The 15981-nt window shown below is 61.2% G+C and overlaps 1 protein-coding gene across 4 annotated transcripts in view; it reads left to right on the forward strand.

Moving 5' to 3' along the window:
* The window catches only part of TNRC18 (trinucleotide repeat containing 18), a 78094-nt gene that overhangs the window by 46748 nt on the left and 15365 nt on the right, over positions 1-15981 (forward strand). For all 4 annotated transcript variants that reach the window (XM_037057889.1, XM_037057891.1, XM_037057890.1 and 1 more), the window contains 3 exons: positions 2949-3221; positions 7410-7661; positions 11636-12066. In XM_037057889.1, coding sequence (XP_036913784.1) covers positions 2949-3221; positions 7410-7661; positions 11636-12066 — 956 coding nt within the window. The remainder of the gene's footprint in view (positions 1-2948; positions 3222-7409; positions 7662-11635; positions 12067-15981) is intronic.

The following is a 15981-nucleotide window of genomic DNA, read 5'->3' on the forward strand; positions in this document are numbered from 1 at the left end:
CCCTGCCTAGAGTGGCCACTCTTGAGGACCATAGAGAGGGTTCCGCCCGCCTGGCCCCAGGCGGCCCCCCTCCCTCGGGTCAAGTGTTGGTAAGAACATCCAATGAGCGCTCTCCATGCTGGGTACCGAACTATGCGGGCAGCCTTTCGCTTTGTCTTGGTGACAGTCTTTTAGGTAGCGCCCCCCCCCCCCCCCCCCCCCCACNACCCCCCCCCCCCCCCCCCCCCCCCGTTTTGGTCTTTAGATACTGAGGCTGGGCGAGGTTGACTGTGCTGGGTGGGGCCTTGGGTCCGGGACCAAGACTTCAGCCGTCCGCATGGCCTGTGCGCCGCCCGCAATCGTCGCCACTGGCTGCAAGGGACTGCGGAGCCGTGGGACTGAGTTCACTTTACTAACTGGAGCTTCTTAGCTGGGAGCTCGGGACAAGGTTTCCTGAGCCAGGCAGCCTGTGTCAGCCCCTTTGACTCTTCGTGGCCTTTAGCAGCTCAGTCTGCCGAGTGGCATGTAATAGGTGTCACTGCTTGTGGGCAGAATGCCTAATGCCCAGGATGGACGGGGACTAGGGGTGTGGCCACGGCAGGAAGCCCAGAAGGGGCTCCCTCCAGTCTGGTGCCCGTCAGCGGGGTCTGTTGTGGACGCTCAGGCTGCGGCTGGGGTGAAGGGCCTTTTCATTGGTGACTGTCTGGGTTTCTGAGTCTGGCTACTGGTTGGCTCTGCCTGGTTCCCTGGGGGAGGCTGGGGAGTTTCAACGTCAAGAGCAAAAACAGACACTTTCAATGTTATAATAAAGTGTGCTTCCTTTTTTTAAAAAAGATTTTATTTATTTTTAAAGAGAGGGAAAGGGAGGGAGAAAGAGGGGGAAAGGAACATGAATGTGTGGTTGCTTCTCAAGTGCCCCTAACTGGGGACCTGGCCCGCAACCCAGGCATGTGTCCTGACTGGGAATTGAACCATTTGGTGCAGAGGCTGGCACTCAGTCTGCTGAGCCACACCAGCCAGGGCAAAGCATGCCTTCTTAAAGGAAGAAGATGGAGTCATCCTGGACTTGGAAGTTGAGGTCACCTGCCTCACAGGGCTGCCGTGAGCTTTCAGCAAGCTCACGTAGGTCAACAGGTGGATGGGGCACCTGGCACGAGGTGTTGCTGGTGTTTGTTTTGTTTTGCTTTTTAACGTGTGTCTTGGGTTGCCTAGGACTAGTGGGTCTCTGGGGCTGATTCTCAGAGGGGCCGGGCGGGGGGTCGGGGGGCAAGAAGGAATGACAGCTTCTGTGGTCCCTCGGTTCAGATGGGTGTGGTGGAAACAGGCACCGCCCAGGGTCCACGCCACTTCCAGAGACTGGGAGCTCTGAAGGCAGGCAGAAGGGCTTCCCTTGCTCTCTGCCTCAGCTGGTTTCGGAACCATGAAAAGGCCGTGAGGAGGGCCGCAGCAGCGCCCTCCATCTTGCCAGGCAGGGCAGTGATGGGTGTGGTCTGGCTGCTTGCAGGAGGGATGCGGGAATCCCCCCTCCCCCACTTCCATGTGAATGGGATACAGTTAGAGGCCAGAGGTGAGCTTGGTCCCTGCCGTCTTGGGGGGGGGTCTGAGCCGGCGAGTCCACAGTGGTGGATTTGTGCACGTGCGCGAAGCCATGCTCAGGTTGCCAGTCAAACTCTGTTATGTTTTTGTCTACGATTCCATTGTCCCAGGATGGGGGTGGGTTGATGTTGGGAGACCCAGCCAACAAGACCTGTCCCTAGCTAGCTGGTTGTGGAGAGAGGGTCCTCTTTCCTGTTGGCTTTTCTGTCATCTAGGCCTATGACAGTGCGCAGTCAACAAAGGTCAAGGGCATGTTCTAGTGCAGTGATGCTGCCCTGGGTGGAGGAAGGCAGAAGAAACGCTGCTCCCGCTTCTTCACTGTGGGTGGGTGGGGGTTTGGGTGGCATGCCTGGGGGCTCTTGGCAGGAAGCCAAGTTGTCCATTGTCACCCAGGGGTGTCTCCAGTTTGGGATGGAGCACACAGGAGGGAGAGCTGTGGTTAGAGGTCGGGCAGTGGCCCATCAGGGCTTGTCGTTGTCCTTGTCCAGAATTGCCAGGCCATCCGCAGGTGGGGTCTCGGTGGGTGTGGAAAGCGCAATTATTGGAGGCGGCCGCCAGAGGGAACCCCCGTCCATGGCTTCTCTTGGCCTTGGAGACCGCGGGCGCGGGCAGAGCTGTGGCCGTGCACCTGTCCTCGGCGTTCCAAGTAGATTTTACGGGATGAGGGGATTAGGCTTTGGCTGCGGACCCCTTTGTTCCCGTGGAATCTTGCTGGACAGCCCCAGTGCAGGCGGATCAAAACAGTGTGTGTTTGGAGCCGGCTGGTTGGAAGAGCCAAAACTCTGCCCACCTGACGGTCCCCTCCTCAGAGCTGGGCGGCCCTCCCCTGGGAAGCCTGAGGCTGAGACTTGTGGGAAGCCAGCAGCAGTGTGCTGGGCACCGGCTCCCCGGATAGAGAGTTTAACATCACCTGCCTTGGCCTGTTTCAGGCCGAGAGCTGTGTTGGGAAGAGGCGCGTTTGCCCACTGCCGAAGCTGGTGTTTTGGGGGAGAAGAGCTTTACTTGAGCTCTTTCCTCCTGAGCGTTGTCCCTCCCCCGGGCTGGGTGCAGTTTGGGGCAGACAGGGCCCAGCGGTGACCTCCCCAGCCAGGGGAGAGGCCTTCCTGCAAGTGGGACTCCCTCCTCCAGGGCCTGGAAGGCTGTGCGTGGAGGTGACTGTGTCGGGGGTGGTGCTGGCAGCAGCCAGCCTGGAGAGGGCCCTGGGGCCTCCCAGGTAAGAGGTGAGAGCCCGGCCTCTTGTCCTGGGGCCAGAAGGCACATGGACCTGTCTGTTCTGGCGCCGGGGCGCACTCACAGCCACACAATAAGACAAACAGCAGCCTCCCCCCCCCCCACCTGGTGACTTACTTTACTAAAAACTACTTTGACTACAGATACTGACTCGGAGGAGGAAGACTTCCTGAGGGACGAGTGGTCTGCCCAAGGCCCCTCCGGCTCCAGACGGACATCTCCTGTCCTGTGTGGTGCGGCGGCAAAGAACAGCAAGCTGGCCGGAGGCCCCAAGCTGCCCAAGAGGGGCCTGGTGGCCGCCCGAACTCTGAAGCCCAAGCCGGCTGCCGGCAGGAAGCAGCCATTCCGCTTGCTGCTTCCAGAGGTCGAGGCCCGTTCCTCCTTCAGCGACTCGTCGGAGGACTCCTTTGACCAAGGTTACTAGCTCCAAACACACCCCCTTCCGTGTCTCCGAGCGAGAGAGTGAGTGAGCGCGAGCGAGCGAGAGAGCCAGGGTGCAGGAGCGATGGCGCCGCGGGGCGGCCGTCTCGGTTCTTGGCAGCGTAGCCTGCCGTATCAGCCTCTTATTCGGGTGGGTGTGTACCTGTATCGTTGTGATAACGCCACGCTGGCTCTTTTCGAGCTTTTATACGGACTGATCTGAGTCTTCACCTCCCTCCACTCCCCCCGCTGCCCCACCCCGTTCTCGCTGCCTGTGTCCCCTAGGCCGCGGGCCGGGGTGGGGGTCTCGGCAGGGGCCCCCCCAGGGACATTTTGTAAATGGAATTCTGTCGTGTGGGCGTGTGACTTGATGTTTGTACCGCAATTTTGGTAATACCAAGCTTTATTAAATATATCGAGTTCATTTTTAACTAAACCCGTGTGCTTTGTCTCTCTTGCTGTGTCCTGACTTAGACCGTTAGGGTGCCGCTTCCCTCCCCCCCACCCCTCCCCGAAGGGGTGGGGACAGAGGCCGCTTTTCTCTGTTACTCAAACCTCCCGGGAGCTGCTGGCATGCGGGTCGTGTTTCAGGTTCCGGGTCCACCGCTTCCACCTCCAGCGTCATCTTTTTTTTTTTTAGCTGTTTGTTTGTCTTTTGTTTTCTCAAAGCTCTGTTCCTGCACACTAGTGCCTCGAACACATTTACAAAGTCTCGTTTGCTAACACACATCTCTGCTTGGAGGGGCGTGTAGGCAGCGCAGGGTCAAAATCACCTGAAAGTCTAGGGGCCGAGCGCAGGGCTTTGGAGAGAGCACTGGGCCCAGAGTCCAGGGGCCTGGCTGCTCGCAGCTCGGCCTGGGCCACCTCCACCTCAGGTACACAGGGAGGGGTGGGGTCAAGGACCTCTGGCCGGCAGACTCTGAATGGTTTCTTGCCCTGGCTGAGGCTTTGCTTCAGGATGGACCCCTACAAGGGATCCCAGGGGCAGCCACTGGGTGTCAGCCAGGACCCCGACCCTCCCCGAGTGAGGCCCAGGCAGGTACGGGCCACTCGGACAGAGACTGGCTGGGACCTTGGATCTGCGCTGCTGCCCGGTCCAAGCCTGGCTCTCACATTCCTGGTCCTCCTTCCCCCTCCCACGCCTCTTGCCCTGATGGCCCAGATTCATTTTGGGGGACCAGCAGATGGCACAGCAGGGAGCCAGATACCCTTGGGGCTCACATTCTCCTGGGCAACAGGCCAGCCAGCCTGGTTTCCCCGGGTGGCCTCCATCCTAGGCCTTCGTGGGCCCGTCTGGCTGGTTGGTTGTTCCCCCCATCCCCACCCTCCAGCCTGGACTCCATGCCTTCTCTGCACGATACACTTCCCTATTTCCCCTCTTAAAGCCAGGGTGCCAGCTTCTAAATTTGGGGCTCCCCTGCCTCCACTCCAGCCCCGTAAAGAAGCAGACAGTCCCCCAGATCTAGCAAGGGGCTGTTTGCCATAGGGGCCCTCAGCCCAGGGCCGGATGCAGCAGAAGTCAGAGCCTAGCTAGGGGCGCGCAGGGGTGCTGGGAGGGGCCCGCCGCATGCAGACCCCGCAGTCAGGCCTCCGCAGGGATGTCTGGGTAACAGGGCCGCACTGACGTCTGGCACTGAAACACCTAACTGGCTTGGCTTTTCCAGTGTGTCTGCTTTCTCCCCCCAGCAGCTTGACCATACCTTCACCCTTGACCCCTACCCATGATGCTTTGAATGTCTGTTTTGGTCTCTTGCATTCGCTCTCACGCTGCACTCGGACGCAAAGCGAAGGCTGGGAGTAGGGCAGACGGCGCCGCGGGTCACTGAGCTGGGGCCCGGCCCGGCTCGTTGGTCCGTAGGTAGGCACACCCTTTCCCCCTGTCCCCTTGCACCTCCCTCCTCGGGGCTGCCCCCATCGGCTATGGCAGCAGCGGGTCGCTTTGGCATTTCCTGGTGGGGTTTTGCAAAACCAAACCACATTACGGCCAGGAGATTTTTAATAAAAAATCGTTCCCCTCCGTTTCCCTGGGTTTCTTGTCGGGACTTTTTCTCCCCCCTGCCCTCGGCAAGCTCCATTGCCTCAGGTGTGGACAACTCCAGGTGGCTTTCTTGCCACACCTGCTCCCCCTGCCCTGCAGACCTGGTCACCGGCCACCTCGGGAAGCAACCAGGGCAGGCTCGTCAGACTGGGAGTGGGAGGTGGGAGGGTCCCAGGAGACACCCCTTGTTCTGGCTTTTGCCTTCCAAACACTCCCCCATCTCGAGGCGCTGGGGTAGGGCTGCTGCTGGCCTTCTAGGTTCTGATGCCGGTGTTCCGGCCCCCAGAAGGCCAGAGGCGGCCGCCCCCCACCCGCCCCTGCAGGGGAGACCCCTCCTGGGTGGGGGAGGGTTCCGAGTCTCCACACCTGAGCAGCTTCAGGAAGGCCGTCTGGAGAAGGGAAGGCTGGCCACCGCCCAACCCCGCACCCCAGCCAGCCAGCCACCGCCCCCGCCCCGGGGGCCCTGATATGGGAGACCCAGGCGCTGTCGAAAGTCTGCCTACACTTAGCCTGCTTTGCCGCTGTGGCCCACTGGGGCGGAGACAGACCGCGTGACGTCCGCAGCGTGCACGGTCGCAAGTGTGCCTGCCTGCCTGCTGCCCGCCTGCCCGCTGGCCTCCATCCCGCTTCATCCATCGCTCGGCGCGCCGGCCTCCTCTCCTCACCCCTAACCTCCCCGCCTCTGCCTCCTTCCTCTCTCCACTCCCTTCGGAGCGTCCTTACGCTCAGCGGACACCGACCCCCTGGTGGTCAGAGAGCCTCTGTCCTAGTTGGCACCCCAGGGCTGCCCCATGTGGCCACTGGTTGCACTCAAACAAGCAGGTGGCCTGGGGCGTTGGCAGGAGAACGTGGAGCTGACCAAGCCCCTAGTGTCCCCACCCCAGACACCGCTTCTGCCTCTAGCCTCACCCGGTCTAGCCTTGGCCAGCAGCCCCCAGAGTCCCTCAATGCTCCCGTGCTCTGGGTGGACAGGCACCCGTGGGCAGGTGTCCCTTCAGGGATCTGTGACCTGTTAGGTGAGCCTGGGCGGGGGGTGGGGGGGGCGGTCAGAGCAAGCCTGTGCCTCTAGCCTGACCCTCAGTGTAGATTCCGGTGGGGGAGCGGGGGTCTCCCCACCTTTGGCTGGTTGGACAGGGCCAGGCCCAGGGGAGGGGCGTGTCCAGTCACCAGCTGGAGACACGGGCCTTTAGAGTTTCTTTTCACTAGACCATGGGCACAGGCTGACTGGTCACCCTCAGGTTTGAGTCCTGCTCCCTGAGCGCTTGAGCCTCCTGGGCCCCTGGGACAGTGGGCGCCTGCACCCTTGCCTCTCCCTTCCCGGTCCAGCGGCATGGCCAGCAGCTGCTCCTTTGCAGGACAGGGTGGCTCTGGGTGTCTAATTCTCTGTGCGCCTGCAAAGTGCTTTCTGCTACCAATGTGCAGTCCTGCTTGCTCCCTCTAGCTGGGGTGGGCCTGGAGGGTGGCCCTGGGCCACAGACGGGAAATGGGGCTCCGAGAGGGCCAGGGCCTTGCCCCAAGCGCTCCAGAGAGGAATGGTACTGCAAGCCAGCCTTGGATCTTAGAGCCTGCTCAGGGCTTCAACCGTGGGTATCCCCATCCCCAAGGAGAGACCAGGCTCCACCTTCTCCTGCTGCCAGCCCCCAGGCCTCCAGCTCCCCAAACTGCCCCCAGCACCTGTGCCCACAACCCCAGCCTGAGCCCCCAGGCCCTCTCCTGTCCTTCCACTCCCTCCCTAGGCCTCCTCTTTCCTCTCTTCTCTCCTGCCTCCTTCCTCAGCCTTCACGTTGTACGTCGGGGCGTGTGTGTGCGTGTGAGACCGTGGAGAGAGCCGTCTCCAGTCCTGTCCGTGTGTCCCTCCCCCGCCCCCCCGCCCCCCGGCAGCACAGGTGCATGTCGGTGCTCCCCTGACAGAAACCCCTCTGGCCCCAAAGCTGCTGCCCACTCTGGGCCGTCCGGGATGCCCACGGCTTGGGCTTGCTTTGATGGGGCACTGGGCCGTTGGGGGGACTAGCGGGCTGGTTCTGGACCACCCCAGCTGGTGAGGAGTGAGGAGCTAGGCTGGCGCTCTGGCCGAGCAGGGGGTGGGGGGTGGGGGTGGTTCAGGCCCAGGCGAGGCTCTGACTCTCCCCTGTTTTCTGCACGCCAGATGAAAGCTCCGAGGAGGAGGAGGAGGAGGAAGACAAATTGGAGCAAGAAGAAGACGAGGCCGTGGGCAGCTACAGGCTGGGGGTCCGGGAGCGGGACCTGTCGCCAGGCCTGGAGGAGAGCGGGCTGGGCCTGCTGGCTCGCTTTGCGGCCAGCGCCCTCCCCAGCCCCACAGTAGGGCCGTCCCTGTCAGTGGTGCAACTGGAGGCCAAGCAGAAAGCCCGGAAGAAGGAAGAACGCCAGAGCCTGATGGGTGAGTCCACGCCCGTGTGCCACGGGAGGGAGAGTCAGAGCAGAGGGCAGGGCATTCGGGCCGGGGCCTGCTGCTCCTGCGGAGGGGCCTGCAAGCTGTGCAGAGCGACCTGCAGCCCAACAAGGCCTGACCCGCCCCCTTCAGGTTCTCCATGTCAGGCAGTTTTCGGATGCAGAGGGGCGTTAGGTCTGCACCCAGAGTTGGGGGGCTGTGACCCAGCTGGAGGAGTCCAGGGGACCACTCCTGACCCGGGGGAGATGTGGGAGTTGGTTGAGCACATGCACCAGGAGCGGAGTGTGGGCGGAGGGAATGGGCCACTCGGCACGTGCAGCGCCAGTGGGGCTGGGGCAGAAGTAGGAGCTGCTGGGGGACCGCAGTGCTCTGCTGGCCTGAGAGTCCGTCTCCGTTCCGTGCTCGATAACGTTCCACAGTCTGGATGGACCCCAGTTCCTTTACCCCTCACCCATGGGTGCTGGGGACGTCCAGGTTTCGGCGGTTAGGCAGAGAGCTGCCGAGAGCGCCTGCGTGGAGGTGCTGTGGGCCGTGGGTTTTCAGCTCATTGGGGAAATAGGAGCGTGGTTGCTGGATGGTGTGGTGAAGTGCGGTAAGAGTGGGCCTAGTTTTGCAAGAAGCCCTCCAACTTCCCTCCAAAGCAGCTGCCCCCTCTACATTCCCGCCAGCAGTGACCGCGAGTTCCCGGTGACCACACCCTCACTGGCCCGCGGCGCTAGGGTTTTGCATCTGGCCGTTCTTATAGGTGCATTGCAGTGTTTCATGCTTGTAGTTTGCGTTTTCCTGATGACAGACATGGAGCCTTTCGTGTGCGTGTTTGCCATCTGTATCTTCCTTGAAGTGTCTCTTGAAGGTTCTTGGCCCATTTTTGAATCAGGTTATTTTCTTAATGTTATCCTTTTTTAAAGATTTTATCTATGTGTTTTTAGAGAAGGGAAGAAGAAAGGGAGAGAAATGCCACTGATGGAGAGGAGAGATATCGATGTGTGATTGCCTCTCTTGCGCCCCCTACTGGAGACCTGGGCCACAACCCAGGCATGTGCCCTAAGTGGGAATCGAACCGGCGACCCTTTGGTTCACATCCTGCACTCAATCCACTGAGCTACACCTGCCAGGGCAGAGTTTTAACAGTTCTGTCAGTCCTTTCTCAGTTGTATCTCTTGTAGACGTTTTTCTCCCAGTCTTCTTTCATTCTCTTGCCAGTATTTTTGCAAAGGCGAAATTTTTCATTTTAGCGAGGTCCAGTTCATCAGTTCTTTCTTTCAAGGTTGGTGTTTGGTGGTGTTTTTAGAAATTCCCTGCCAAACCCAAAGCATCTGGATTTTCTCCTGTGCTGTTTTGTAGAAGTGCTGTGGTTTAGGCCTGGGATGCGTTCCGAGGTAGCTGCTGTGAAGCGGCGGGAGGCCTGCGTCTCGGGTTTTGTTGCTGCTGCTGCTGCCGTTGCTCATGTTTAAGGTCAACGTCCAGCACCATCTGTGGCAGAGGCTGGCTTCGCCCCCTCGTCAAAAGCTCCCCGACCGTAGTTCGAGTCTATTACTGGGCTCCTGAGTTTGTCCCACTGATCTGCCTGCCTGTCCCTTTGCCAGTGCTTCTCTGCCCTGGTCCCTGGGGCACAGCAGTCAGCCTTGAAGTCGGGTCGTGTCCGTCCTCTGCCTCCGTCCCTCTCCCTCCACGTAGGTGGCTGTTCTGGGCCTCTTGGCTCCGTGTACACTGCAGAGTTGGGCTGTCACTGTCCACGCGGTTACCTGCCGAGGCCGTGACTGGGGCGCACTGGCGCCTTCCCAGCAGCCGGTCTCGTGCCCGGGAGTGTGGCCTGTCTCTCACTTTCTCTGCGTCTCCCGAGGTGGTCACGTGGTTCCGGCCCTTTGTTCTGTTGATAGGGTGTGTTACACGTGTGTTTGTACGTGGAACCAGCCTTGCCCTCCTGGGATAAAGTCCGCACGATTGTGACGTGCAGTCGTTTTTATACGTCTCTGGATTATCTTCGTGCACGTTTGTAATTGTTACGTTCTTTTGACGGAGGGACTGTGTTACCGTTGAAAAAAGTCCTTCTTTGTCTAAAGTAACAACTTTTGCCTTAGAGTCTCTTTCTATCTGAGATTGAAGGGACTGGCCCAGATCTCTTTTGACGACTGTTTGCCCCGTCTCTCTTCTTTGCCCTCTGGTTTTCAACCTCTTTGTATTTTACCCTTTTTAAAATTTCTCTGTCGGCCTTTCTCCTGTACTGCCTGATTGTGGGGGAGGGGAAAGGAGCCGGCACAGTGGGTGGGAGTCAGGACGTGGTCCTGTTCCCCAGCCCCCAGCACCATGAGGCCGAGGCCTCCACGCGGCCTCCCCTGTCCCAGCTTCCAGCAGCCCCACAGAGGAGACGGCCACCCCTATCCCAGGCCACGCGTGCTGCCCCTCTGGCCCCAGAGGGGGTGCTCCTCCGACCCCCAGTCCTCCTGCGCAGCGCCGATCTCCCTAAGTGTGTGCCCGCTCCCTTGTCCCTACTCGGCACGGCAGCGTGTCCTACGCCTCCGGTTCCTGGCGGCTTTCCGCCGGGAGGTGTTGGCAGGTGGCGCCTGCTCCCTCGGCCCACAGCACCGCTGCCAAGCCTGTGTTTTATGGTCCACACTCTAATCAGCCACGAAAGCTCCCGGCTGCCTCCCTGTGCAGTGGGAAGTCAGTTAACAAAAGATTAATTAAGGGGATCGTTAAGCTCTGCAAGTGGCTCCTTCCCACGGAGTGTGCCCGGCCCTCCACCTGTCCCTGTACTGCGGCTGCACCCCCTGCAGGCTGCCGGCTGCCCTGGGGTCAGCAGGCCGGGCCTGGCCCTGGCTTCTTGGTCCCTGTGCTGTGGGGACTGGGACAGGAGTAGTCCCTGTGGCAAGTCCTCTTTGGAGGCAACGCCAGCTCTTGGGGGCTGTACCAACACCTTGTCCCTGGGACCTTCCTGGAGGAGGAACACACCTTAATGCTCCTGTCCCGTTCCCTGGCCACCAGCTCCGGGCATGACCTTGGGAGCTGCAGCGTGACCTTGGGGGCTGCAGGAGGACTCGGGGACCTGTTCGCTGTGGAGGGTGGGAGCAGGACGGGACAGGCGGCCGCTTACGGGAGCCCGAGGGTGCTGCCTGCCTGCAGCAATGGGTGTGCCCAGAGCACTCCAGGGCGCCGAGCGAGTCACTTCTGGGTTGGGGAGCAGTGTGCTCGGGCAGAGGGACCGGCGTGGCCAAGGATGGAGGTGGCGGAGGGCGGCGGGCAGCGCCGTGGGTGGGAGCCCCAGGGCCCGGCAGTCAGGGAGTGTGTGTTCAGAGCTGGCCTTGAGGGCTTGGCTCAGGTCACCCTCAGTGGTGGGGAGAGATGGGGCTTCCCAGGGCCCCAGGGTGGCATGGGTTCCGGTGAGGCCCACCCCCTGTAAAAGGGACTGGGTGCCCTGAGGGGTGCACCAGGAAGTGCCGGAGAGGCACTTGGCACCCTGGCACCCTGAGGGGTGCACCAGGAAGTGCCGGAGAGGCCCCTTTAGGCTCGGGGATTTCCCCTGGGCTTTCCCACCTGCTTCCCTGCGTGGTCCTCCCCACTCACCTGTCCTGGCTTCTGGGTTCCCGTGGGGTTCACAGGAGGTGGGGGAGAAGTTCCCACGGGCCCAGGTGGGGGTGCCCACAGCCAAGACGTGATGTTGCTCGGGGGAGAAGAATGGAGCGGTCTGGGCAGCCGGGGTGGGGTGGGGACAAGAGTGGGGCCTGGCAGGACCTGCCACTCACAGGCATGTGGCCCGGGTGTCCTCCTCTGGGCCTCAGGTCCCCGCCTCTGGGCCTCAGGTCCCCGCCCCTGGGAGTGGAGAAGGCTCCCGAGGGCAGAGAGGCCCCTTGGAGGAGGGATGGGGCTGTGGCCTCGGACTGGTTGCCAGGACAGCTGGGCAGGTGGGAAGTGGGGACCCCATGAGCCCCCGTCCACAGCCCCCTCCCTCCCCCCACGTCCAGGCACAGAGTTCGAGTACACCGACTCGGAGAGTGAGGTCAAGGTGCGGAAGCGGTCACCTGCTGGGCTGCTTCGGCCCAAGAAGGGCCTGGGGGAACCTGGCCCCTCCTTGGCCACACCCGTGCCTGGAGCCCGTGGCCCCGGCCCCACCAGCCCGGACAAGGCCAAGCTGGCAGCGGAGAAGGGGCGCAAGGCCCGCAGGCTGCGGGGCCCCAAGGAGCCGGGCTTTGAGGCGGGACCCGAGGCCAGCGATGACGACCTGTGGACGCGACGGCGCAGCGAGCGCATCTTTCTGCACGACGCCTCGGCCGCCGCCCCCACGCCCAGCAGCACGGCGCCTGCAGCCACCAAGCCCAGCCGCTGCGGCAAGGGTGGCCCAATGAGCCCGCGCAAGGACGCTGGCCGTGCCAAGGACAGGAAGGACCCCCGGAAGGTAGGGGTGTGGTGCGGGGGTGGGGCCATGGGGAGACGCGCCATGGTGTCCTTGCCTTGGGAGGTGGCCCCAGTGTCCACCACAGGCGGGGCAGAGCCTCCCTCTGACGCGGCTGCTGCCCCCCCAGTCAGTATCTCCGATCGGGGGCCGGTGGCAGCCTAGCAGGTGCGGGCAGGAGAACAAGCGATACTTGAGGCCTTGGCGGTGACTGTCACGTGCTGCGTGGTGGTGCTTTCTCTTGGTGACACTGCCCCAGGACTGCTGGTCCGGTTGTGGTGTGTGCTCCACTTGCGTCTGAGAGAAGCTCTTTTCCTGAGAGGCCAGCGAGAGTAGACCGGGGCTTTCTCCCGGAGGCCCCGAGCTCTCCCGTGAGCACCCAGGCCATGCACACTTGCTGTGTACCGCCGAGTGCGGGCACCCATCACCGAGTATGAGTCCGCACGCACAACCTGTTGGGAAGCCAGCGGCTGCTCCTGCCCCTGGAGGTGGTTACGTTCAGACCCAGCAGCCGGCTCTCCACAGTGGCCTCTGCCCCGGGCCTCCCCTCTCCGCGTCCTTAGTGGAGGGTGAACCTGAATGACAGTGACCTTCTCGAGAAAGTCACAGAAAGGGATGAGACTCCGCCCTGACTTCTGATAGCGGGTGGCAGTGAGGAAGGGGTTGCACCTGAGTGTTGGTCACAGGTACCTCGGTCAGTGCTCGCCTCTGGCTTCCTCGCCGCCGTGGCTGCTGGAGGCTCCTGTGGGCGGCTGTGCAGGCGTTGGAGTGACGAATAGTGGGAATAATAGCAGGGGCCCACGGTGGGTGGGGCCTAGGCACTCTCTGGCCACTTTTCCACGTGTGCCCAATTTCCCGATGAAGGAAAACGTGTCTCAGGCACTGCCGACACTTCTCACACCACCCGAGCGGGTGCCAACCCCGAAGGTGAAGGGCTTGGTCCCACAGGTCTGCCCCCCCACCCCCCCGCTTCAGGTACCAGTTGCAAGTCCAAAGCCATCTGTACTTCAGGCTACAAAGAGGGGATTCCCATGGCCTGAGGTTTGATAATTCACTTGAATGAAGCACAAACTTGGGAACATGCCGTGCTTAGGTTCACCGGGCTCTTGTAAGGGACACGATTCAGGAAGAGCTGTGGAAGGGACACACAGGGCACAGTCTGGGGAAGGACCGGGGCTATAGCGCCTTCTCCGGTGCCCTGTCCCCCGCCCACATCTCCCTGTTCCCAACTGGAAGCTCGCCAAACCACGTGGCTCAGGGGGTTTATGGAGGCTCCGTCACAGGGACACGACCGATCGTTGATCGCAGTGCCCAGCCCTGCCACTGTCCCCAGAGGACCCAGAATCACCTCCTGGGAACAGAAGAGGCTCCACGACCTGGGAGCTTGGTGTTGGCCCCAGGGGCAGAGTCCCAGTGTCTGTTCCTCATGTCACGGCTGACTGCTCCCGAAACCACGAGCGGCAGGTCACTCACAGGAACTTTACATACAGGTGGCCCCGGAAACTGCCCAGAGTCACAGCAGCCACGGAGCATCAGAGCCTGAGCCGTGACCTCCTGGGCCTTCCCCTGGGTGGCCCCTCTGGTCGGGGGAGCAGGGCTCCCCCAGTCTGAGTTTTCTGGGGACACAGCAAGAGAAGGGACAGGAGCAGAGCAGCCTAATCACCAACAGGAGGGGGAGTCAGACGCCCTGTCCCGTTGCCCCAGGAGTGGCCACTGCGGACGTTTTTCCGAGATACACTTTGATTCCTGTATTTTAGACTTGGCATCATATCTCGTGTGTTCCCATATGCTGGGCTTTCATTTCACTTTCCTAAAATCCCTACTTCTACACATCTGAGTGAGGTCCCACCATCCTGCCAGCCCAAGGCTTCCATTCCCCTCTGCCATCGACTCTCCTGGCCACGGTGACAGGGGGCTGGCCTTTGCCATGGCATCCGCCGCAGCGGCGGATGCCCCGGTTCTGTGTCTGGCCTGGTCACACCAGAGTGCTTTTCTTATTTCAGAAAATAGCCAGGCTCCCAGAAAGGGGAGAGAGTGTCCTCTTGATTGGGGCCCTGGTTTGGAAGGTAAAGAAGAGCAAGAAGCCCTGGCTGGTGTAGCTCAGTGGACTGAGCATGGGCCTGCGAACCAAACAACTGTGGTTCGATTTCCAGTCAGGGCACATGCGTGGGTTGCAGGCCAGTTCCCAGTGAGGGACGCACAAAAGGCAACCATACATTGATATTTCTCTCCCTCTCTCCTTCCCTTCCCCTCTAAAGATAAATAAATAAAATCTTTAAAAAAAAGGAAGAGCAGGAAGATGAAATCCGCTCAGGCCACTGTTGCTGTCGTGGCCCCCACCCGCCCTCCTCGCGTGCAGAGGCCCTCGCTCTACAGCGCACAGACCGTTCAGTGGGGGCACCAGAGGGGAGAGGGCACACGCCCTGGACGCCTTCCGGTGCCAGGAACCTGCCCAGGATCGTGCCCAGGGTTAGAACACTCATCNGTTCGATTTCCAGTCAGGGCACATGCGTGGGTTGCAGGCCAGTTCCCAGTGAGGGACGCACAAAAGGCAACCATACATTGATATTTCTCTCCCTCTCTCCTTCCCTTCCCCTCTAAAGATAAATAAATAAAATCTTTAAAAAAAAGGAAGAGCAGGAAGATGAAATCCGCTCAGGCCACTGTTGCTGTCGTGGCCCCCACCTGCCCTCCTCGCGTGCAGAGGCCCTCGCTCTACAGCGCACGGACCGTTCAGTGGGGGCACCAGAGGGGAGAGGGCACACGCCCTGGATGCCTTCCGGTGCCAGGAACCTGCCCAGGATCGTGCCCAGGGTTAGAACACTCATCGGACACAAAAAGATAGTGTGAACTACTCCTACGTTCCTCCCCCCCCAAGAATGGGGGTTGACCTCTGAACACCTTTGTCCCACTTCCATTTCCTGTTCCACCCCTTCTAATGCTGTTCACTCTTCACTCATCTGCTGTTGTCATGGTAACGTCCCTCCCCCCACCCTGCGTCTTCTCTTTCTGTTTCTTATTTTTCACCAGCTCTGGTCCCTTGGATTTGGTCGTGTCGTTGTGGGTGTGTCTCTTAAAAGGCACAAAGCAACCTTCGCCCCCCACACGGGTCTCGGATGCAAGTTGAAGGCCACCCATAGTGCACTGTTGGAGTTGCGTCTCTGGAAGCCCCCGCATCTCTGAAACGGGTGGCTGACACCTGGGTGGTTCCCAGTTCCTCGCTCTGATAAGCGAAGCCGACCCAGTCCCTGTGCCCCTGGGCCCTTTCCAGTCCCCCTCCAGGGGGAGCAGCCGCGTTTCCCCAGCTGGGGGTGGTGGGGGGCATTGAGCTGGGGTAGCATGGCACCTGCCCTCTCTTCTGGGGCCCGTGCACTGCACCCACCGCACCCCGTCTGGAAGAGACTCGGGTGGCTGCGGAAAGCTCCTTGCCGCTCGCTGCTCCGAGCAGGAATGGGCCCGAGAGCTCGCCCGTCCCGTCTGTCTGGCTTTATTTGCGTGTGGCCCTTGCGCAGGGGCCACTCGGAGCCCCTCTGTGCTGTCTGGTGGGGCAGCACGCACGTCTTGGGCCTGGTTTGCGAGAGTGGAAAACCAGAGGTGCCGCTGCGGGTGGCTGAACTGCGGTCCCCACAGCGAGGCCGTTGGCAGCTGTCAGAACAAAACAAGGCACGCTGGGTGCTCCTCAGACGTCCTGGTGGGGGGCGGTTGCAGAGTTGAACTTTCGGTAAATTCCCACCTGCGTTAAAAAACAAAGCTCGGCGTTTTGAAAACAAGCTGTGCACAAGGCCGTCTGCACGGCCGTCAGGTTCGCGTGGGTGTCTGCGCTGGTGGACGGTTCCAGAAGGGTGCACCACACACCGTGAGGGGCTCCAGTGACCTCCGCTGTGACAGGATCGTTGGAAAAGGACTCACACGCACACC

The sequence above is a fragment of the Sturnira hondurensis genome, unplaced genomic scaffold (assembly GCF_014824575.4).
Source record: "Sturnira hondurensis isolate 20B ecotype Veracruz unplaced genomic scaffold, ASM1482457v3 Scaffold0009733, whole genome shotgun sequence".
NCBI lineage: Eukaryota > Metazoa > Chordata > Mammalia > Chiroptera > Phyllostomidae > Sturnira > Sturnira hondurensis.